Raw genomic sequence first — 25,088 nt, forward strand, 5'->3', positions numbered from 1 at the left:
CAGTACATGGAAAGTAGTTTCAGAATTGCTACACCCAAAGTTCTTGTTGTAGTATGAATTCTAAGATGGCTCCTAAGAGTCCCGGCACTTCTCCTTGAATGTAGTTGTGAACTATAAGTATAATGGGCTAGTCACTCCTATGGTTACATTATATGACACGATGGACTTTAAGAAAGGAAGATTGCCTTCAATGGATCCAGCCTCATCAGGTGAGCACTTAAAAGCAGTTGGGCTGTTCCTGGCAAAAGGTTTTCTAAGTGTAGGAGGGACTTGGTGTCAGGGAGATTCTCTGCTGCTGGTTTTGAAGATGAAATCAGAACTTGTGAGTGATGAATTTGAATATATAGGCAAGGAGATTTCTAAGCAAAATGTTGAAGTTGCTGCCTGGTTTCTTCTTGCTTCTTATAGTGAAATATGAGAAAACCAAGGGAAGTTTTGTTAAAAGGGAACCAAGACTAGGTGATTTAGTTAATTTTTAGCCTATCAAGATGACAAAGGATGCTAACATACAGCAATAACTTCTGAAAGCATGGTGTGGAGAAAGCCAGAGATGTGGCTGTATAATAACTTCAAAAGGTGAGAGTATTCAGTCACATTGGACTCTTCCAAGAAATTAAGGTTGTGCCTCATAGATCTTCTTAGCCAAACCAGGTGATGTCTAGGAAGCTTAAGAGTATTGCTCCTTAATCAATTAAACAACAGCTATAGATAAAAAACAGGTTGTTCTGCAAAGATTTGTGGGCATGGCTTTTATCGTTACTCAATGTTTGTTTTTTACAGAATTGCATTAATTTTCTGTTGCTCTGTAACAAATTACCAAAAACCAGGGACTTAGTACACCCCAATTTATTACCTAACAGCTGTTTAGGTCAGAAGTCTGGCACAATGTGGCTACATTTCTCTGCTGAGGGTCTCACAGACTGAAATGAGGATGTTAGTAAGACTGCACTCTACTAAGTCAGCATTCCTAGTATATTCCTTGCCATGTAGATCCCTCTGTCTTCAAGGTCAGCAAAGGACAATCTTTCTCATGTTGCTTCTAGTGGAGATTGCACATAGTGGCTAGAAAGCTAAGAGTAGCCCCAGCTGACAGGCAGCAAGCAAATAGAGATCACAGTTCTACAACCACAAGGAACTTGTATTCTGCCAGCAACCAGAATAAACTTGGAAGCAGATTCTTTCCCAGAACCTCTAGAAAATAGTACAGTCCTACTAATATCCAGATTTCAGTCTGTGAGATCCTGAGCAGAGAATCTAGCTACATTGTGCCAGGCTTCTGACCTACGCAGCTGTTGGGTAATAAATCAGAGATGTACTCAGTCCCTAGGTTTTTGGTAATTTGTTACAGAGCAATGGAAAACTAATGCAGTTCTGTAAAAACCAAACATATTAAGTAAGGATGAAAGTCCTTGAGGAGTTGTTAGGGATTGTGATCAAACAAAGAGCAGGAGTTAGCTTTTGGGTAGGAGGAGGAAATACTTTTTTTTTTTTTTTTGAGATGGAGTCTCACTCTGTCGCGCAGTGGCACGATCTCTGCTCACTGCAACCTCTGCCTCCTGGGTTCGAGCGATTCTCCTGCTTCAGCCTCCCAAGTAGCTGGGATTACAGGCGCCCACCACTATACCTGGCTAATTTTTGGATTTTTATTAGAGACAGGGTTTCATCATGTTGGCCAGGCTGGTCTTGAACTCCTGACCTCAAATGATGCACCTGCCTCGGACTCCCAAAGTGCTGGGATTACAGGTGTGAGCCACTGCACCTGGCCAGAGTACTTTTGCACTGGAAATGGAAGGGATAAGAATGATCTCATATGCAGCTATATTTACAAGTGGTACCCTGAGATAGGAAATGAATAATGCCACCATCTATTAGCAGAATCATTTCCTAGTTTTGTATTGGGAGATACTGGGATAGGGCCTTCAGCAGAATTGTAAAGATGTAGAATAGCTTTTGATGGTTGTAGGAGAAACATTACTGGAAGAATTATGGAAGTATTATGGGCTACGAAATGTAAATTTGTAGAAACAATCATTCTGCATGTTCATATCCTATTCTTGAGTCTTATTCAGGAGCCTAGGTATTTGGATGGACTACAGTGACTGCAGGGGAGAACAGGGGGAGGTTATTTTGGGATAAAAGCACTTCATTGTAGATTCAACAAAAGGACACTCAGGATTCTGCTGAGAGAGTGGTTAAAGTTTAGGATATTGAAAATTTAAAAATTAAAAAAACTGCAAGATAGGAGGTTGTGTGGCCAGTAAGTGGAATATCTAGAGCCTGAAACATACTTGGTGATAAATATTTGTTAAATCAGTAAATATTGAGAGTTCAGGATTTTAGAAGCATATTATGACCATTCATGGTAGTGGCAGAATTAGCCATAGTTGGCACTGCTGAAATATCTTATAACAAGTCATCAGAATTGAGTAGGCCAAGGAAGATTGAATTTGTTTTTGAGGTATTCAAATGGATATTAAAATTACTCAGGAATTAGACTTGGACTTTAGAATCCTTGGTTTATGCAAGCAAATGACTAAGAGTGTGTTGGGGGTTGGCAAACCATGGCCTTGGGGCAAATCCAGCCACCACCCTGTTTTTGTAAATAAAAGTTTTATTGGAACATAGACACATCCATTAATTTACTATTCCCTGTGGCTCCCTTTGAATTGCAGTGGTAGAGCTGAGTAGTTGCAGCAGTGAGCATGTGGCCCACGAAGCCTAAAATGTGATCTGATGCTTTAGAAAAAAATGTGTGCAAATTCCTGCATTTAAGGTATGAATATTCTCCCCAGCGAAATGTATTCACACAAAATTTTGTTGACCATTTCAGGAGATCTGATAATTCCTGAAAGCTGGTGATTGGAATCTAGTTAAGAACTTTTGGACCTGAGTTCCCAGTATATTCCCTGCTGTTTTCCGCTGCATTTCGTCTCTTCTTAGGGGTAGGCTTTGTTAGCTCATCATGCCAAAGACATGGGTACTTTTATTTTGTGGGTCATGGAGCCCCAAATCATTCAGTAACTACAGATGGCACTGTTACAAAGGGAGCTGTTTTTGTAACTCTTGTCATTGGGGCAGCCACAAGAGTACAGGCAGATTATCGGCAATCTCTCTCTCTCGCTCGCGCTCTCTCTCTCTCTCTCTCTCTCTCTCTCTCTCTCTCTCTCTCTCTCTCTCTCTCTCTCTCTCTCTCGTGTGTTTTGAGGAAACCGGAAACCAATGTTGGTCATGGATAATTAATGTCCTCTCTCAAAGTATAGCATATTATGAGAAATAGTTGCTTAATTCTTTCTTCTAGGCTATTTCTAGTTAAGGCTGTTAAATGAAGAGATATTTTTCAGGAGTGCCTATGTTTAGATAAGGGAAGAAGAGAGAAAAAGTAGTTTATTTGATGAAAAAGTGTTTAGTCACTAACTGTTCTTTAATAGGTGTCTCTTTAAAAGTTTTTCCACTAATGTTAGTCATAGTACTGAATCTGTTTACATCCATTTAAGAATCCTTAGTTGAACTTCATTTTGTTATGACTAATTTTGGTCACTGTTTTAACACAAGGGCACTTAACATTCCCATTGCCTTTGTCATGCTCCTGTCTTTACAAATAAGAAACAACATTCACAGTCTTGTAGATTTTTTCCGTTTAATCTACTATCTGTGTTCTTATTCTGGGTACTTAACAGCGAAGGTGACCACATGTCCTTTTATCCTAATGGGACGTGAAACCAGCTGACTTTCTGGGTTGGGTTGGGGACTTGGAGAACTTTTCTGTCTAGCTAAAGGATTGTAAGTGCAACAATCAGCGCTTGTGTCTAGCTAAAGATTTGTAAACGCACCAGTCAGCACTCTGTAAAAACGGACCAATCAGCACTCTGTAAAATGGACCAATCGGCAGGATGTGGGTGGGGCCAAATAAGGGAATAAAAGCTGGCTACCCGAGCCAGCAGTGGCAACGCGCTAGGTTCCACTTCCACGATGTGGATGCTTTGTTCTTTGGCTCTTCACAATAAATCTTGCTGCTGCTCACTCTTTGGGTCTGCACTACCTTTATAAAGAGCTGTAATACTCACTGTGAAGGTCTGCAAGGTCTGCGGCTTCACTCCTGAAGTCAGGGAGACCACGAACCCACCGGAAGGAAGAAACAACTCCGGATGTGCCACCTTTAAGAGACAGTCACTGCGAAGGTCTGCGGCTTCACTCCTGAAGTCAGCGAGACAACGAACCCACCAGAAGGAAGAAACTCTGACACATCTGAACGTCTGAAGGAACAAACTCTGGACACACCATCTTTGAGAACTGTAACGCTCACTGCTGAGGGTCCGTGACTTCATGCTTGAAGTCAGCAAGACCAAGAACCCACCGGAAGGAACCAATTCCGGACACGCTAATGTCTTCTGCAATAGGGGTGATTTTCTTTTATTAAAAAATAACCTTTCTATTCCAAGGTGATATTTCAACTCTAAGCAATAAATATCAGTAAAAGATCTGCTTTCTGGGGTCTGCCTTTAAGACCTGCATGGGTTAAGTGAGTTGTTGGGTTGCTGTTTAGACAAAGTACAAGAAGTGTGGTTCTAAGGTTGGAATTGAGTAGCAGCCGTCTGTAGAATTCTTGAGTCTGGGAATGAGGAGAGGAAGCTGGTAAACTAGGAACTGACTGGGAGATAAGCAGGCTGTGCATTGGATTAAGAGACTAGGCAGAGATGTCAGTGGAGATGGAGCTTAGTTATCAGTGGAGAAGAATGAGAGTGCAGTGTACTGTACAAGATTGGGGAAGACAAGGTAGTTTAGAATCTGAGTCCTCAAAGTCTGGGTATGTCTTGGATTATTGGAATGTTTCTTTTATTGCAAATCATGTACCGTTTTCCTGGCTCAGAGGCAGATATCTAATGGGGCAAAATCAGACCAGATCCCTGTTAACCGCTAGTGACTAGAAATTGTTTTCTTTCTTTTCTTTCACTCCTCTTCTTTCCCTCCCTTCCTCCCTCCCTGCCTCCTTCTTTCCCTCCCTCCCTCTCACCCCCTCCCTCCATCTTCCCTTCATCCTCCTCCCTCTTCCCTTCCTTTTCCCTTCCCTTCCCTCTTCCCTTCCCTTTCCTTTCCTTCTGCATTCAAGCTGGCCTTTGGCCCAAATTTATCTATACTGAGAACTGTGAGGGAGTACAATGAGCTATTTCTTTGCCCTGAAGTTGTTTGCCCTTGATAATAGGTATTTTCTTTTTCTCTTTTTAAAAAAATTTTTTTTTCTTAAGCGTAGGCTGACAAATTTCTGCTTTCAAAAGAGATTAATGGGACCCTTTCAAAAGAGATTAATGTACCCTTGGAAATCCTTTGGATTTAAATCATTTTATTTTTTAGTACTTTGGTTGCACAAATTTTTTTATTTATTTGGTATTTGGTAAATACCAAAATACCATTTGGTAAATTATTTGGTATTTGAATTAAATGAATATTAATGATGTACCTTGGTTTTTTGGTTTTGAAGTATATTCCTATGCTTGTGCCTATTGTATGGGAAAACTAGGCTAATAATGTAAATAGAATTGCTTGGTCTGGTGTTGAGTGGAACTTGCCTAGAATGAAATTTTGAGAAATGCTCATTTATAGATAGTGTTGTAGTGATAGGTAAGTTCTTCTTCCATCCAGAGTTCCACTGTACCTTTGGAATGACAGTGATGTACAATGATGTCTTTCTTTCCACTCCGTCTCAATCAGTAAGAACTGGATATTACTTTAATTTAGCCACTGTTTTGTTCTAAATGTAAACATTAGAAAAATGAACCTGAAAGGAGTCTTAGGGAGTCTGATCTCACCATATTCATGTGGTGTGGCAGGTATTTAAAGAGGGGAGGCATCACTAAAGCTATTTATAAACCTGAACTTTTCAAAGTTTTCATAAAGTTTTAACAATTTAAATATCCATACTGCTTCTAGGTATTCAATAAATAAAATTGCATATGTTGTGCTTTCCATAAATTAAAATGCTCAAATGCATCTCAAACCAAGATGGTATTTCCACATCATGCCTATTTAAAAGCAAATATAATAAATGCTATTCCTGGTTATAAAACCAGGTAAACCCCCCTACCCCGTTCAGAAGGCAGCAATATCTGGTTTCCCTACACCTATTAATGAGTGATTTTCTGTTAAAAATCAGAATATGGAAAAAAGGTCAGTTTTTTCCCTTACGCACCACTGAGAAACAAGCCTAATCCTCTAAATGTTTTTTTAAAAATTTCCTTGCAGTGTTACTTCTAGACAACTGAGTGGGTGAAGAAAGAAAAGTGATAAGGAAAGCGTTTTCATCCTGTACATCTTCCTCCAGCCCCTAAAATTCTCGTCTGACATTTTGTGACATGTATAGTGGTGTCAGCATCTCTTCAAATATAGCTCCCTTCACGTTGGACCCTCTCAAGTTGGCTTCTTGAAGATGATCACACCCAGACAGATCACAGTTCTCTAAATCAGTTCCTGCCAGAGTTGCTCCTCTGAGGTTACAGTTCTTCAACTTTGCATTTTTAAGGTAGCTGCTCTCAGGTTAATTCCTGTCGTCTGACTTCCTTCCATATCCACACCTTTCAGATTAGCACCTTCTAAATTGGCTTTAAGACCAGAAGGATCCTCAAAATTACAGTTTCAGAGATGTTCCTTCTGCATTAAAACAGGGCATCTTGACTTCCTGGAGATTTGCACAGTCAAGCCCTGATCCGGAGAGATCAGCTCATTCAAGATTTGCACAGCAAAGATTTACATGTGCAAGACTGTAGCAGCTTAAATTGACCATTTTGAGGTTAATGTATCGAAGGTCCCAACGAGAAAGATCAGAACCACTGAAGTTCAAACTCTGGCATCACAGTTCTGATTTGGTTGGAGTTGCTACCAGAAATCGGACAAATTCCTTTTGGGATATTGGTGAATGATCCTCCGGTGGTTGAGAATTCTTTATTGCCATTTCTAGGTGTTCAATCAATGAGTCAATACCAAACAATCTTGCTGCTTCTAACACACCCAATAAATTAATGCCATCATTTACAATGAGCTGTCCATGATGCAGGTAGTTCAAAATGGGTTCAAAGTACTCAGGACTTCGGTAAATTATTAGAAAGCTCCTCTATGATCCTGCTTATTTCCTCAGACACCTCTGTCCTTAAGCATGTGGGCCAGCATACTGTCAGGTTCTTTATTTACTAAAGTGCTCCATGTAGTTGTAAAGTACCGCCCTCCTACATTTAATGTTAGCCAGTCTGTGTGGAATCCTAACAATCCTTCAGGAGGCTTAGAATCTGTCTGAAGATCAATAAGTGGCTCTTCTTCACACACAAAACATCATCATCCCTGATCAAAGCAATATCATCAATCAGTCCACCTTTCTCTTTATACACACTGGTGTCTTTTATGCCGAGTTTACTGCTAGCTACAGAAAGCAAATCAAATAAAGTTCCATATACAGCAACCACCTTTCCGTTCTTGGGGCTGCCGTTCAGGAACAGGGTCACCCGCCCCATTTCACTGCCCCGCTGGGTCCTGACTGAGCCACCATCGTCCCACCTGGTCCTCCTCCCACCTTTTTCTCCTCCCGCCTTTCCCTTCCCTCCACCCACTCAGATTCACCTCCCTTTGCCACCTTCTTGCCTTTGGGGACGCACCACACACACACACACTCTGTCCCACACCCAGGGCTTGACCAGTCATCCTACTACTACAGCTTTTAAATATTTCTTACATATTAGCAAATGTAAATTTAAGTTTGGTAGGGTGTTTTCCAACTTTTTTTCTTTTTAAAAATGGTTTTGACTATTCTAATTTCTTTACTTTTTCATGTAAATTTTAGAATCACCCTGTCTGTATCTACAAATAATCTTGTTAGAATTATTTTGTGGATACATTCTTTTTGTACGTATTTATGGGGTACATGTGATATTTTGATGTATGTAGAGAATATGTAATCAAGTTCAAATATTTGAGGTATCCATCACCTTGAACATTTATTGTTTCTATGTGTTGGGAAGATTTCTAGTTCTCCCTTCTAGCTATTTTAGAATACACGAGACATTGTCATTAATTGTAGTCACCCTACTGTGCTATCAAACATGAGAACTTATTCTTTCTAACTGTGTGTTCGAACCTATCAACTGACTTCTCTTTATCTTCTCCCCTCCCCTACACTTCTTAGACACTGGTAACTATCATTCTAGTCTCTCTACTTCCATAAGATCACCCTGTTGGAATTTTCTTTGGAATTATTTTGAGTCTAAAGATCAATTTGGAGAATTGAAGTTTTCACTATTTTGAGGTTTCTGATTTATCAGCACAGTATATCTCCCCACTTATTTAGGCCTTCTGTTTCTTTCACATACATTTTATAGTATATCAACATAGGGATCCTGATTATATTAGATTTATACCTAAGCATTTTGTTTTTTTGAGTTATTACAAATAGGACTGTTTAAAATAGTTTTTGGTTTCTAGCTGTTCATTGGTAGTGCATAGAAATTTTATTGCTTTTTTTGAAATTTTTTTTAATAGATTCCTTGGGATTTTCTACATAAATGGTCATTGTGTCTTGGAATGAATGTTTTATTTCTCCTTTTACAATCTGAATGCCTTTTTTTTTTTTTTTCTAGCCTTATTGTACTTACTAGGACTTCCAGATTGACATTGAATGTGAATGTGGTGGGTTAGGTATCCTTGCTTAAAACCTGACTTTTAGAGGCAATATTTGGTCTTTTACCATTAAATATGTTGTTAAACTGTAGGTTTTTTGTATGTACCTATTATGGACTGAAAGTTTGTATCCCTCAAAAATTTATATATTGAAGCCATCACCTGCAATGTTATAGTATTAGGAGGTGGGGGCCTTTGGGAGGTAATTAGTTTAGGTGAGGTCATAAGGGTGGATTCTCTATGATGCGATTAGTGTCCTTCAGAGCCTCTACTCTCCTGACTGTATGAAGATACAGGAGAAGGTGGCCCATCTGCAAGCCGGGACGAGATCCCTCACCAACTTCCATAATTATGAGAGATAAATATATGGTGGTTAAGCCACCCAGTCTGTGGTCTTTTGTTATAGCAGCCCTAGCTGACTAAGACAATATGCTTTATCAAATTGAGTAAGTTCTTTTCTATCACTGATTGGCTGAGAGTTTTTATCATGAATGGATGTTGAGTTTTGTCGAATGCGTTTTCTGAGTTTTTTATCTTATTCTGTTAATGTGGTTAATTACATTGATTTTGATTGTTAAACCAGACCTGTATTCTTGGAACAAAGCTTTCTTGGTTGCAATGTACTATTCCTTTTACATACTAGTTTAATATTTTTTCAAAGATCTTAGCTTTTATGTTGATGAGGGATGTTGTTTTGTAGCTTTCTTATGTCATATTGTACTTGATTTTAGTATCAGTAATTCTAGCTTCGTAAAATGAATTTGGAAGTCTACCGTCCAATTCTCTTTTGGGGAAACTGTTGTGAAAAAGTGGTGTTATGTCTTCCTTAAATGTTTGGTAGTGTTTGCCAGTATAGCAAACTGGGCTGGGGTTTTCTTTTCTGTTTTTGAAAGCTTTTAACTATGAATTCAGTATATTTAGTGGATGTAGGACTATTCGAATTATTCCTTCCTCTAAGTTACCAAATTTATGTGCATAAGATTATTATAATAGTAATATTTCTTTGGGGTCAGTAGTGATATATCTCCTAATTTTCCCTGAATTGGTTGGTAATTTGTGTCTTCTCTCTTTCCTTTTCTTGTTCTGGCTAAAAGTTTATCAACTTTATTGATTTATTTCCTTCTACTTGCCTTCTTTTTCTAATATTTTAAGACGGATGCTTTAATTATTAATTTGAGACTTTTCTTATTTTCTAATAGAAATGCTCTAAGCGTTTCTTTAACTGTGTCCTACAACGTTGAGATGTTATATTTTCATTTTTATTCAGTTCACTTGGGATTACCTTTTTGACCTATGGGTTATTAGTGTGATGTTTAAATATACAAATATTTGAGACTTTTTTCTTATTGGCTTCTAATTCAATTCTCTTATGATCTAGAAACATACTTTAAAAAAAATTAAAAACAACAAAAAATTTCTGGTCTCAAGTGACCCTCCCACCTTGGCAGCCTCCCAAAGTACATCCCTAGGCATGAGCCATCACATGTGTTTCCAGCCCTTGGAAACATATTTTGAATAATTTTAATTTTTAAAATATCTGATGAAGTGTGTTTTGTGACTTAGAATATGATTTTAGTGCATATTTTGTGTGAACTTGTAAGGAATGTGTACTCACTTGTCAACACTTAGAGCTGCTGCCTAGTCAAAGTTACTGTCGATCTTTTCATGACTCATATTAACATCTTCCCAGTTGGACCTATAGATTTTTTTTTTCTTTTTTCAACAGGCTTTCCTTCACTGAGCAGCCCTATAGATTCTTTTTGTTTGTTTGTTTAAACAGGCCTTCACTGAGCAGCCAGAATATTTTTTAAAAAGCATTTAGTTTCTAGCCTGTGCAGCATAGCAGAAACCACATCTCTACAACAAATAAAAAATCAGCTGGGTGTAGTGATGCTTGCCTTGTAGTCCCAGCTACTTGGGAGGCTGAGGTGGGTGGATCTCTTGAATTCAGGAGGTTGAGGCTGCAGTGAGCTGTGGTGGTCGCACCACTGCACTTGAGCCTCAGCAACAAAGTGAGACTCTCATCTGTAAACAAACAAACCCCCCCTCAAAAAAAAATTAATAAAATTATTTATTTTGGTATAATTTTAAACTTACAGAATAGCTGTAAGTTAAAAGGGGTATAAAGCTTCTTTATACTTCTTTTTCAGGTTTACCAGTTGCTAACATTTTGTCTCATTGCTTTATTTTCACCTTACCCCTTCCTTCCTTTTCCCTCCTCCATTCCTCCCTTGACTAATACAGACTAACCCACCTTCCTATCCCGCCTGTATATACACTCTCATATATATATATGTATATGCATATACATATACATATAAATCACATATATGTGTGTTTAATTTTCATCTTTTGAAAGTAAGTTGTAAATGTCATGCTCTTTTACTCCTAAATTCTTCAGTGAGGTTTCCCTAATAACATTACATTTTCATACATAGTCATAATTTTCTTTTTAAGAGACAGGGTCTTGCTTTGATGCCCAGGCTGGATTAGAATCCCTGGGCTCAAGCAGTCCTTCTGCCTCAGCCTCCCTAGTAGCTGGGACTACCAGGCACAAGTTACCATGCCTGGTGGATAGCCATGAATTTAACACTGATAAAATACTATTATCTAAATCACTTTCCATATTCATGCTTCACTGATTATCTCAACAGTCTCTCTAATGATTTTTTCACCAGTTGCAGGCTCTGATCAAGATCACACATTGTGTATAATCATCGTATCTGTTGTCTCCTTTAATTGGTAATGGCTTCTCTGCATTATTTGGTCTTTATTTTTCCTTGACATTTTATGAGGACTACAGGTCAGTGATTTGATAAAATGTAGAATTTGATTTTACCTCATAGTTTGAATCAGATTATGCACTTTTAGAAGGACTGTGACAGAAATGATATCGTGTCCTCATTTCTTCGTCATACCAGGAAGTATGTGATGTCAGTTTCAGTTTGTCCTTGCGTTGGTGATGTTAACCTAGATCACTTGTTTAAGGTGGTGTCTACCAGGTTTTTCCACTATAAAGTTACTGTGTTCTCATTGCAATTATTAAGTAATTTGCAGGGAGATTTTGAGACTTTGTAAATAATCGTTTTCAAACTTTCCTCCACAGTTTTAGCATCTATTGATTCTTTCCTGAATCAGTTATTACTGATTGCAAAATGCTGATCTTTTAACTCTATCATTCATTTTATGTTTATCAGTAGCATTCTACTAAAAGGAAGAGCTTTCTTTGTTTGTATATTTATTATATTAGTATACACTCAATGGTTCTTGTCTTAGTCAATGGTTTATAATTCGTTACTATCATTATTTATCTTGATGCCTTAACTATTGCAGATTTAGCCAGCAGAAGGCTCTTCAACATGTGCTTTATCCTTTTAACACGTGTCCATCATCTTTGTAGTACTTTTTTTTTTTCTTAATACAACAAAATGTTCCACGTTCATCTTGCTCCTTTCCTATCCCATCTCTGTAATCAATAATTTTTGCAAGAAGCCCTGGTTCCTTTTAGGAGGAGGTGATTGTTAGAGACCAGGATCTCTGTGTTAGTTTTGCTGGAGTATATTACTTCTAGACATTCTTAACATACAGAACTAGAGAATAACTAACACATATATACATATATAACAATTTTATCTACCTAGTAAAAATCATGAGTTCACATTGTTACCCCTAATTTCTATTTAACATCAGAGAGTTCGTTCTAGTCTTCCCCCTTTTCACTTTTGTAACTACCTTCTCCAACAGGGCTAACCCTTACTCCAATTATCCCCAATACATTTCCTTCTTGGCTTAGTTCTTCATTATATTAGAGGCAGTTTCAGAATTGCTAATATATACCACTGCAAAAAAGAAACAAAAGTATTAATTAGAATTCAATATTTATTTACAGTTCTTTTGGTCTTAGACTGAGAATATGTGCTAGGTTCCTAGGGCTATTTTAACTAATTACTACAAACTTGGTGGTTTAAAACAACAGAAATTTATTCTTTTACTATTACAGAGGCCAGAAGGCCAAAATCAAGGTGTTGGCAAGATCACGGTCTTTCCAATGGCTGTAGGCAAGAATGACCTTTCTTGCCCATTTCAGCTTCTGGTGACTTAGGGTATTCCTTGCTTGTGGCTATATAACTCCATTCTCTGCCTCTGTCTTTACATAGCCTTCTCTTTGTGTCTTCTCTTCTCTTTTTTAAATTTTATTTTAATTTTTTTTCTTGAGACAGGGTCTCATTGTGTTGCCCAGACTGGTGTGTAGTGGAGTGATCTCGGCTCACTGCAGTCTCCATCTCCTGGGCTCAAGCCATCCTCCACCTCAGCCTCCCAAATAACTGGGACTACAGGCACCTGCCACCACACCTGGCTAATTTTTGTGTTTTTTGTAGAGATGGGGTTTAGCCATGTTGCCTAGGCTGGTCTCTAACTGAGCTCAAGTGATCTGCCTGCCTTGGCCTCCCAAAGTGTTGAGATTACAGGTGTGAGCCACCATGCCCAGTTGTCTTCTATCTCTTATAAGGACATTTAGATTTATCTCTATCTTCTGTCTCTTATAAGGACATTGGATTTAGAGCCTGCACAGAATCACATCTAGATTTTTTTGTTTCTGTTTTTGAGACAGGGTCTTGCTGTCTTGCTCATGCTCATGCTGAAGTGCAGTGGTGTGATAATGGCTCACTGCAGCCTCAACCTTTTGGGCCCAAGAGAACCTCCCCTCTCAGCCTTTCGAGTAGCTGTGATAGCCTTTTGAGTAGCTGTGACTACCATTGTGTGCCACCATGCCTGGATAATTTTTTTTTTTCTTTATTTTTTTTGTAGAGATGGGGTTTTGTCATGTTGCCCAGGCTGGTCTCGAACTCCTGAGCTCAAGCAATCTGCCTATCTTGGCCTCCCAAAGACCTGGGATTACTGGCATGAGGCACTGCACCCAGCCGATATTCTTAATTATATCTGCAAATACCCTTTCCGAAAATAAGGTCATGTTTACATGTTCTTGGGATTAGAATATGGACATATCTTTTTGGGGGCCATCAACCCACTTATAGGGTAGATAGTTTTCTGGGATATTACCTTCTGTTTATTCTTTCAGTATATGTGTTATTCATTTTAAATGTAAGGTTGATTTGTTCCTGTTTATATTCAGCTTTTGGTTGTCCCATCCTTATTTTTTTGTGTGAATATGTAAAATGCTAACACTGTTCCAAAAGTCAAAAAATGAATAAAGAACCACAAACTATGATGGCTATTATTAAGGAAATGCACAGGTACTAAGGTAAAGAACAATCTCATGGGCCATGTTTACCTACATAGAGGACCAGGGAATACTTATTTGATCAAGTGGCATATCAACTGAGATTGAAATAATGAGAAGGAGCCAGTCATGGGAAAGTGGAAAAAAGAGCTTTCCAGCATATGGGAAGCATATAAGAAGGCCCTGATACGGAGCAGAGCTAAGAGTATTGGAGGAACTGAAAGGAAGGAAGTGGCTGGTACGTGTTGGTCTTGAGGGAACACAAAATAAGTGAAGTTGCAAGGAATGTGGAGCCAGAAAATAAAATTCGTTGTGGACTGTGTATGTTAGAGTTCCCTAGAGGGACAGAACTAATGGAATATACATATAGGGAAGTTTATCAAGTATTAACTGGCATGATTGCAAAGTTCCGCAATGGGCCATCTGCATGCTGAGGAGCAAGGAAGCTAGTCTGTGTGCCAAAGCTGAAGAACTTGGAGTCTGATGTTCGGGGGCAGGAAGCATCCAGCATGGCAGAAAGATGTAGGCTGGGAGGCTAGGCCAGTCTCTCATGTCACGTTTTTCTGCCTGCTTATATTCTAACCGAACTGGCAGCTGATTAGATTGTGCCTACCCAGATTAAGGGTGGGTCTGCCTTTCCCAGCCCACTGACTCAAATGTTGATCTCTGTTGGCAGCACCCCCACAGACACACTGAGGATCAATACTTTGTATCCTCACTCCAATCAAGTTGACACTCAGTATTAACCATCACACTGTGTAAGAGGTTATAAAGCCAGCAAAAGGTTATATGCAGTGAAGTGGCATTTTAATTTAATTAAATTGATCAGTTTATTTATTTTGAGATGGTGTCTGACCCTGCCACCTAGGCTGGAGTACACTGGTGCAGTTATAGCTCACTGTAACCTCCAACTCTTGGGTTCAAGTGATCCTCCCACTTTAGTCCCCTAATAGCTGAAACTATAGATGTCTACCCTACACTCAGCTAAGTTTTTATTTTTATTTTTTGTTGAGACAGGATCTCACTCTGTTGCCCAGGCTGATCTCAAACTGTGGACCTTAAGTGATTGTTCTGCCTCAGCCTCCCAAAGTGCTGGGATTATAGTTATGAGCCACTGTGCTGACATTATGGCATATTTAGAACTATACACACACACACGTATTTTCTTTCCATTAACTTTTATTTTAAGTTCTAGCATACATGTGCAGGATATGCAGGTTTGTTATATAGGTAAATGTGTGCCATGGTGATTTGCTGCACAGATCAACCCGTCACCTAGGTATTAACCCCAGCATCCATTAGCTGCTGTTCCTGATGTTCTCCCTCCCTCCACCCTGCCCCCCCGAGAGGCCCCAGTTCGTGTTGTTCCTCTGACAGTGTGTCCATGTGTTCTCATCTTCTCATCCTTCAGCTCCCACTTAAAAGTGAGAACATGCAGTGTTTGGTGTTCTGTTCCTGCATTAGAACTATATTTTTAAAGGATTATGCTGATTGCTATGTAGAGCGCATGAAGTAAAATGAAAGCAGAGGTGAGTGCAGTGGCTCACTCCTATAATCCCAGCACTTTGGGAGGTGAGGCGAGTGGATCACTTGATCCCAGGAGTTTAAAACCAGCCTGGGCAACATGGTGAGACCCTGTCTCTACAAAAAATACAAAAATTAGCCAGGCATGGTGGCTCATTGCTGTAATCCCAGTCACTTGGGAGGCTGAGACAGGAGGATCACTTGAGCCCAGGAGGCCAAGGTTACAGTAAGCTGTGAACACACCACTGCACCCCAGCTTGGGTGACAGATTGAGACCCTGTCTCAAGAAAACAAAAAAAAAAAAAAAAAAAAAAAAAAGGAAAAAGCAGAGAGATTAATAACAAACCTGTTACAGTACCTATTAACTGATGTAGAAGCATGAGAGAATGTTGTGAGAGAATAAGTGATAGTGATGAAAAAGAGAAAAGTGAATAGATTTTAGAAAGTGAATAGAAATAGAATATACTTTGGACAGAATTGGCAGGAATAGCTGGTGAATTGAATCTGTGTAGATAGAAGGTTTTAGGGCTATGGTTATGGGAATATTTAAGAACAACTCCCACGTTTTTAGCTTGAACTACTAGGAAAGAAACTGATAGAAAATAAAGTGGACAGAAAGAATCAAGATTTTCCCTTGTACCTATTATGTTCCAGATGCCTATGATAAACAGATAGAAATGTCAAGTAGATAGTTGGATGTGCAAGCGTTGAGTTCAGGGGTGGAAAATGAGATCTCAGACTTGCCATCTAGTCCTTCCAGGTATTGGTTCAATTCATGCCTCCAACATGGCTAAGAGTCTCCACCTCCCCTCCTTTGTATTCTGTAAACATAAACAGAATGGCAGGCCTTGGCCAGATACTGTTTGAGGCATTGTAGACAACTTTGGCTGAAGCTGATCTCCAGGCCCATGTATCTTTCCAGAGAGTTACTGTTATTTTTCTTGTAAGTCATTTAAACGTGTACATTTTACTTCTTTAATCATAGTTTTATTTTGAAGTGTGTCAGAGTAAGAGATACTGCAGTTATTATACTAAAAAGGACCAGGCTCTTTTCTGTCTCACATAAATCTGACTTGCTGTATGAGACCACTCTAGCTGAGTTTGCTGCGTAAGGGAATTAGGCATTTGTGTATATGTGTGTGTTTATGTTTACTATGTACTCTAGTTGATTTGATGTATATGTCAGTTTATATATAACCAGCATCACATTGTTTTAATTATAGTATTTTTGTATTCTCTATACTTAGCAGGGCTAATTTTCCCCAATCACTTAAAATATATTCTTCCTTTTCTCACATACATATTTTTACAGAGACATTGTAGAATCAAGGTTGTTGACACATTTTTAGGAAATACGGATTTCCCTCCCAATCTCTTGCCTTCACCTTGCTTATTTGTAAATGCTTTCTATTCTTGATTGTCTTCCACTGAAGAAAGGAGTTACGATCTTTGAAGAAGGACCTGTCTTTCTTATTATGGCTTTACCTTTCTTTTTTTTTTCCCCTGAAGAAAGGATGTCATTTTCCTCTCCATTTCCCACCTTATTAAGCACCTGTTACATACAAGCACTGAGTTAATTCCTGAGGTGGGCACGGGGTGGTACACAAAGAGCTAAAGCAAAATAAACAAAGCATGTTATGAGAGAAAATTGGGATAAAATAATATAGGTTTATAATTGAAATGGTACACTTTTGGGGGAACTAAAAATTTTTACATTTAAAAATGACATGTCAGTTTCTAGTCAGTTTATTTTTTACCTTTCTAAAACATCTTTTTTTTCCCCTTTGTCTTCATTTTTAAGGGTCATACAGCAATGCTTCATACTGGCTCGTGGCATCCCAAAATAAAGGGAGAATTTATGACTTGCTCAAATGATGCGTGAGTATTGTTGATAATTCATCTAATACATTCATATCTTTAGGTATTTAGCATTTGTATTGTTACAATCTTGGCAGTAAAGTAGTAAGTGGAATATTAGGAATTCAGACGTTATATATTCTTTTTTTTAGAGGGAGTCTTGCCCTGTTGCCTAGGCTGGAGTGCAGTGGTACAGTCTTGGCTCACTGCAACCTCCACCTCCTGGGTTCAAGTGATTCTCCTGCCTCAGCCTCTCAAGTAGCTGAGATTACAGATGCCCACCACCACACCTGGCTAATTTTTGTATTTTAGTAGAGATGGGGTTTCACCATATTGGTCAGATTGGTCTCGAACTCCTGACCTCAAATGATCCGCCTGCCTCAGCCTCCCAAAGTGCTGAGATTACAGGCGTGAACCACCGCGCCCAACCTATATATTCTTGTTCTTTACTTTGATTTTATCTGATAGTGTAGTAGTTGATTAAACAAAAATGGACACTGTGAAAGCGAGAGTGGTACAAATTCCTGTAGAGTTTATTAAGGTTGGATCAGATTGATACTATTAAGTGTACTCAAAGGGCTTTGAAGTTGTGACTAATTATTACTTTTTATAATAAAGACTTATTTCCATCTGAGTCTAATAGCTAACATAAGCTTATTGGCTCAGATTGATTTTGAAAGGAATAACCGAGGAAATTGATTAAATTTGGTGTAATTTCAGTTCATATATACCAGCATCACACTGAAGCAAATTAATTAAATTTTCTCAGTTATTAAATATTATTATTTTTTTTGAGATGGAGTTTTGCTCTTGTTGCTTAGGCTGGAGTGCAATGGCGTAATCTCAGCTCACTACAACCTCCATCTCCTAGGCTCAAATGATTCTTCTACCTCAGCCTCCCAAGTAGCTGGAATTACAGGCGTGTACCACCACACCAGGCTAATTCTGTATTTTTAGTAGAGATGGGGTTTCACCATGCTGGCCAGGCTGGTCTCAAACTCCTGACCTCAGGTCATCTACCTGCCTCGGCCTCCCAAAGTGCTGGGATTATAGGCGTGAGCTATGACACCAGACCCTAAAATTTTTTTATTTTAATGTTTGTGAGTACACAGTAGGTATATGTATTTATGGGGTATGTGAGATATTTTGGTACAGCCATGCAATGCATAATAATCACATCATGTAAAATGGGTATCCATCTTCTCAAGCATTTATCCTTTGTGTTACGAACAATCCAATTAAACTCTTTTAGTTATTTTATTATGTTATGTTATGTTATGTTATGTTATGTTATGTTATGTTATGTTATGTTATGTTTTTTTGAGATGGAGTTTCACTCTTGTTGCCCTGGCTAGAGTGCCACGATCTTGGCTCACTGCAACCTCCACCTCCTGGGTTCAAGTGATTCTCCTGCCTTAGCTTCCTAAGTAGCTGGGATTACAGGTGCTTGCCACCATGCCCAGCTAATTTTTATGTTTTTATTAGAGATGGGGTTTTACCATGTTGTGCAGGCTGGTCACGAACTCCTGAACTCAAGTGATCCACCCACTTTGGCCTCCCAAAGTTCTGGGATTATAGACATGAGCCACTGTGCCTGGTCTCTTTTAGTTATTTTAAAATGTACAGTTATATTATTGTTGACTATAGTCACTTTGTTGTGCTATCAAATATTAGGCCATATTCATGATATACACACACACACACACACACACACACATGGATATATATATACACACACACACACACACGTATATAGATATATGTATATATTTTCTTTCTTTTTTTTTTTTTTTTTAACCCATTAACCATCCTTACCTCATTCCCATACCTTGCTACCCTCTCCAGCCTCTGGTAACCATCCTTCTTCTTTTCTCTGTTCATGAGTTCCATTGTTTTGATTTTTGGATCTCACAAATAAGTGAGAACATGCAATGGGTGTCTGCATGTCTGGCTTATTTCATTTAATGTAATGATCTCCAGCTCCATTAATGTTGTTGTAAGTTACTGGATCTCATTCTTTTTTCATGGCTGAATAGTACTCCATTGCATGTATGTACCACATTTTCTTTATCCATTCATCTGTTGATAGATGCTTAGTTTGTTTCCAAATTTTGGCTATTGCAAACAGTGCTGCAACCAACATAGGAGCACACATACCGTTTTGATGTACTGATTTTCTTTGTTTTGGATATATACCCAGCAGTGGGTTCGCTAAATCATATGGTAGCTCTGTTTTTAGGTTTTTGAGGAAACTCCAAACTGTTCATAATGGTTTTACTAATTCACGTTTTCACCAACAGTGTATGAGGGTTCCCTTTTTCTCAACATCCTTGCCAGTGATTAAATGGTTAAGATTCTTTTGCATTTGTATCTGCTCATCCATGACTCAAGAATATTATAGGAAATATTTGAGCAACTTTTCCCTGTGTTGTTATATTGTATGATTCATTGTTGTATTAAAAGTAGTTCACAAGAATGTACGTTGTATGATTACAGAGAAAATTACAATAAAAAATCTTGTAAGTTAAAAACATATAGGTGGTATTATTTAGGTGAATCATTAATTAAGAAAGAACTTTTTTATTCTTAGGTTGTTTTGTTTTTCATCTTTCAACTTTCTGATACTTAAATTTGCCTTAATAACATTCACAGTTGCTGTTCATATTCTTACTTTATGTTTTCTGAAATATATCTTTAGAAGACAGATGACATAATTTCACTTTAATAGGGGAATCAAAAAATTAACTTGATCTAAAAGAAATGGAAATTTGTCAATCTATACAAATAAGAATGTGACTAAAATAAAATAAATACATTTGATTAAAATTTATGGTAAATCAGATTATGTAGTGTTAATTTCTTTTCCTACCTTAGTCTTTTTAGCTGCATAATTACCTTTCCAAATAGTTAAGGTATGTTTGTTTAAAGTTACGTTTCTTATTTCAGCGTTAGGGAATGAACTTCATCAGCAATCTAAATTAATAATATAGCATGACTAGGTAAGGTTTATTCTAGGATATAAGGATATTTTACCACCCGGATATTTCAGTATACTTCATTACTGAGCAAATGAAAGGTGAAAATCATGTGATTCATTTGATAAAATTTAGTCTTTCCCAGTAAAAGTTCTAAGTAAAATGCAGATAGGAAGGAATTACCTAAATCTGATAAAAGTGGACATTTGATAAAATTTAATCTTTCCCAGCAAAAGTTCTAAGTAAAATGCAGATAGGAAGAAATTACCCAAATCTGATAAAAATTAGTGACTAAAATTTAAAGTAAATATTGTATTAAATATTGGAGTACTGAAGCTACTTGCATTTAAATAGGAAACAAGACAGCGATGCCCACAACTACTTAGAGACTTATGCAGCAGAGACTTTGTATAGTGTCTTAAGATAAGAAAATGAATAATTGATATTAATGTTAGAAGAAAACAAATACACTACAGGACCACAGACGACTTGGGCTATTCTGGTTAAAACTTAAGTTGAATAGAGCAGTTGGGAAAAAAACATTGTTCTCAAAACTATTAATGGATCAGTATGAATGGTGGGCTCTCATAGTTGATAATGTTTTAACTTTTATGAGCACTACAGTAGCCTTTCCCAAATTGATTTCCAGGCTATGTAAATCAGAAGTCTGACAAAAGGCATTCTGTGGTCAAATAAATTTGAGAAGCTTTGAATCTTATATTCCAAGACTAGTGATACACAACAAACATTTAAAAGTTTTTAAAAGTAAGTTTTTAAAATTTTTTATTTCAGTAGGTTTTTGGGGAATAGGTGGTATTTGGTTACATGAATAAGTTCTTCAGTGATTATTTCTAAGATTTTGGTGCACCCATCATTTGACCAGTTTATAGTGTACCCAATGGGTAGTCTTCTCGCTACTTGCCACCCTTTCCCCCAAGTCCTCAAAGTCCAGTGTATCATTCTTATGCCTTTGTGTTCTCGTTGCTTAGCTCCCACATGTGAGTGAGAACATATGATGTTTGGTTTTCCATTCCTGAGTTACTTCACTTAGAATAATAGTCTCCACTTCCATCCAGGTTGCTACGAATGCAATTATTTTGTTCCTTTTTGCAGCTGAGTAGTATTCTATGGTATATGTATGTATATGTGTGTGTGTATATAGGTGTGTGTATAGGTGTGTGTATATATATATACACACACACCTATACACACACACACACCCCACCACATGTTCTTTATCCACTCGTTGATTGATGGGCATTTGGGCTGGTTCCATGTTTTTGCAATCGCAAATTGTGACGCTATAAACATGCGTGTTCAAGTATCTTTTTTGTATAATGACTTCTTTTCCTCTGGGTAGACACCTAGCAGTGGAATTGCTAGATCAAATGGTAGATCTACTTTTAGTTCTTTAAGTAATCTTCACACTTTGGTTGTGCTAGTTTACATTCTCACCAGCAGTGTGAAGATTGTAAGCGTTGCATTTTCAGTGCATCCCTGCCAACATCTATTATTTTTTGATTTTTTTTTTTATGGCCATTATTGCAGGAGTGAGGTGGTATCGCATTGTGGTTTTGATTTGCATTTCCCTGATCATTAGTGATGGTGAGCATTTTTCCATATGGCTTTTGGCCATTTGTATATCTTCTTTTAAGAATTGTCTATTCTGGCCGGGCATGTTGGCTCACGGCTGTAATCCCATCATTTTGGGAGGCTGAGACGGGCGGATCATGAGGTCAGGAGATTGACACCATCCTACCTAACACGGTGAAATGCTGTCTATACAAAAAATACAAAAAATTAGCCAGGCATGTTGTCACGTGCCTATAGTCCCAGCTACCTGTGAGGCTGAGGTAGGAGAATCGCTTGAACCTAGGAGGTGGAGGTTGCAGTGAGCCAAGATGATGCCAGTGCACTCCAGCCTAGGTGACAGAGCGAGACTCTGTCTCAAAAAAAAAAAAAAAGAATTGTCTATTAATCTTCTTAGTCTACTTCTTGATGGATTTTTTTCTTGCTGATGTATTTGACTTCCTTGTAGATTCCAGATATTAGTCCTTTGTCGGATGCATAGATGATAAAGATTTTCTCCCACTCTGTGGGTTGTCTGTTAACTCTGCTGATTATTTCTTTTGCTGTGCAGAAGGTTTTTAGTTTAATTAAGTCCCAATTATTTATCTTCGTTTCTGTTGTATTTGCTTTTGGGTTCTTGGTCATGAAGTCTTTGCCTAAGCCAATGTCTAGAAGGGTTTTTTTTTTTTTTTATGTTCTAGACTCTTTATGGTTTCAGGTCTTAGATTTAAGTATTTGATCCATTTTGAGTTGATTTTTGTGTAAGATGTGAGACGAGGATCCAGTTTCATTCTTCCACATGTGGCTTGCCAATTATCCCAGCACCATTTATTGAATAGGGTGTCTTTTCCCCACTTTATGTTTTTGTTTGCTTTGTCAAAGATCACTTGGCTGTAAGTATTTGATTTTATTTCTGGGTTCTGTATTCTGTTCCATGGTCTGTGTGCCTATTTTTATACTAGTACCACACTGTTTTGGTGACTATGGCCTTATAGTATACTTTGAAGTCAGATAATGTGATGCCTCCAGATTTATTCTTTTTGCTTAGTCTTGCTTTGGCTATGTGGGCTCTTTTTTGGTTCCTTAGGAATTTTAGGGTTGTTTTTTCTAGTTCTGTAAAGAATGAGGTGGTATTTTGTTGAGAATTGCATTGAATTTATAGATTGCTTTTGGCGGTATGGTCATTTGTACAACATTGATTCTACACATCCATGAGCATGGAATGTATTTCAATTTGTGTCATCTAAGATTTTTTTCAGTAGTGTTTTGTAATTTTCCTTGTAGAGATCTTTCATGCCCTTGGTTAGGTAAATTCCTAAGTTTTTTTTTTTTTTTTTTTTTTGCAGCTATTGTGCAAGTGGTTGAGTTCTTGATTTGATTCTGAGTGTGGTTGCTATTGATGTATAGTAGAGCTGCTGATGTGTGTACATTAATTTTGTATCCTGAAACTTCGCTGAATTCATTTACCAGTTCTAGGAGCTTTTTGGATGAGTCTTTAGGGTTTTCTAGGTATATGATGATATCATCAGCAAACAGTGACAGTTTGACTTCCTCTTTACGAATTTGGATGCCCCTGATTTCTTTCTCTTGTCTGATTGCTCTGGTTAGGACTTCCAGTACTATGTTGAATAGAAGTGGGGAAAGTGGGAATCCTTGTCTTGTTTCAATTCTTGGAGGAATGCTTTCAGCTTTTCCCCATTCATTATAATGTTAGCTGTGGGATTGTCATAGATGGCTTTTTTTATGTTAATGTATGTCCCTTCTATGCCAGTTTTTCTGAGGGTTTTAATCATAAAAGGATGTTGTGTTTTGTCAAATGCTTTTTCTGCGTCTCTTCAGACGATCATGTGATTTTTGTTTTTAATTCTGTTTATGTGATGTATCACATTTACTGACTTGCGGATGTTAAACCATCCCTGGCATGAAACCCACTTGATCATGGTGGATTATCTTTTTGATATGCTGTTGAATTTGGTTCACTAGTATTTTGTTTAGGATTTTTGCATCTCAGGGATATTGGTCTGTAGTTTTCTTTTTTTGTTATGTCCTTCCCTGTTTTGGGTATTAGGGTAATACTGGCTTCATAGAATGATTTAGGGAAGATTCTCTCTTTCTCTCTCCTGTGGAACAGTGTCAGTGGTATTGGTACCAGTTCTTTGAATGTCTGATAGAATTTAGCTGTGAATTCTTCTGTGCTAGACTTTTTTCCGTTGGCATTTTTTTTTTTTTTATTAGCACCTCAGTCTCGCTGCTTATTATTGGTCTGTTCAGAATTTTTTTATCTTTAATCTGGGAGCGTTGTATATTTCGAGGAATTTATCCATCTCCTCTAGGTTTTTTAGTTCATGTGCATAAAGGTGTTCATAGGAACCTTGAATAATCTTTTGTATTTTTGTGGTATCAGTAGTAATATCTCCCGTTTTATTTCTAATTGTGCTTACTTGGATTTTCTCTCTTCCTTATTAGTCTTGCTAATGGTCTGTCAATTTTATCTATCTTTTCAAAAAACTAGCTTTTTGTTTCATTTATCTTTTGTATTTTTTTTTTTTTTTTCATTTCAGTTTCATTGAGTTATGCTCTGATCTTCGTTATTTCTTCTGCTGGGTTTGGATTGTTCTTATTTCTCCAGTTCCATGAGGCATGACCTGAGATTGTCTGTTTGTGCTCTTTCAGACTTTTTGATGTAGGCATTTAATGCTATGAACTTTCTTCTTAGCACTGCTTTTGCTGTATCCCAGAGGTTTTGATAGGTTGTGTCACTATTGTTCGGTTCAAAGAAATTTTGAATTTTCATCTTGATTTCGTTGTTGACCCAGGGATCATTCAGGAGTAGGTTATTCATTTTCATGTATTTGCATGGTTTTCAGGTTCCTTTTGGAATTGATTTCCAATTTTATTCCACTGTGGTCTGAGAGAGTACTCGATATAATTTCGATTTTCTTAAATTTGTTGAGACTTGTTTTGTGGCATATCATATGGTCTGTCTTGGAGAATGTTCCATGTACTGACGAATAGAATATATTCTGCATTTGTTGGGTAGAATGTTCTGTAAATATCTAAATCCATTTCTTGTAGAGTATAGTTTAAGTTCATTATTTCTTTGTTGCCTTTCTGCCTTGATGACTAGTGCTGTCAGTGGAGTATTGAAGTCCCCCACTATTATTGTGTTGCCATCTATCTCATTTCTTAGGCCTAGTAGAATTGTTTTATAAATTTGGGAGCTCCAGTGTTAGATGTATATGTACATTTAGAATTGTGATTTTTCC

At 37.8% G+C, this 25,088-nt stretch overlaps 1 protein-coding gene and 1 pseudogene across 3 annotated transcripts in view; one reads left to right on the top strand and one right to left on the bottom strand.

Annotated features, from left to right (window-relative positions):
- WDR70 (WD repeat domain 70) overlaps positions 1-25,088 on the top strand; it is a 377,836-nt gene that overhangs the window by 122,301 nt on the left and 230,447 nt on the right. For all 3 annotated transcript variants that reach the window (XM_010367672.2, XM_030927443.1, XM_010367673.2), the window contains exon 9: positions 17,223-17,299. In XM_010367672.2, coding sequence (XP_010365974.1) covers positions 17,223-17,299 — 77 coding nt within the window. The remainder of the gene's footprint in view (positions 1-17,222; positions 17,300-25,088) is intronic.
- On the bottom strand, positions 6,320-7,496 carry LOC104659353 (annotated as a pseudogene).

The sequence above is a fragment of the Rhinopithecus roxellana genome, chromosome 3, assembly GCF_007565055.1.
Source record: "Rhinopithecus roxellana isolate Shanxi Qingling chromosome 3, ASM756505v1, whole genome shotgun sequence".
Classification (NCBI taxonomy): Eukaryota; Metazoa; Chordata; class Mammalia; order Primates; family Cercopithecidae; genus Rhinopithecus; species Rhinopithecus roxellana.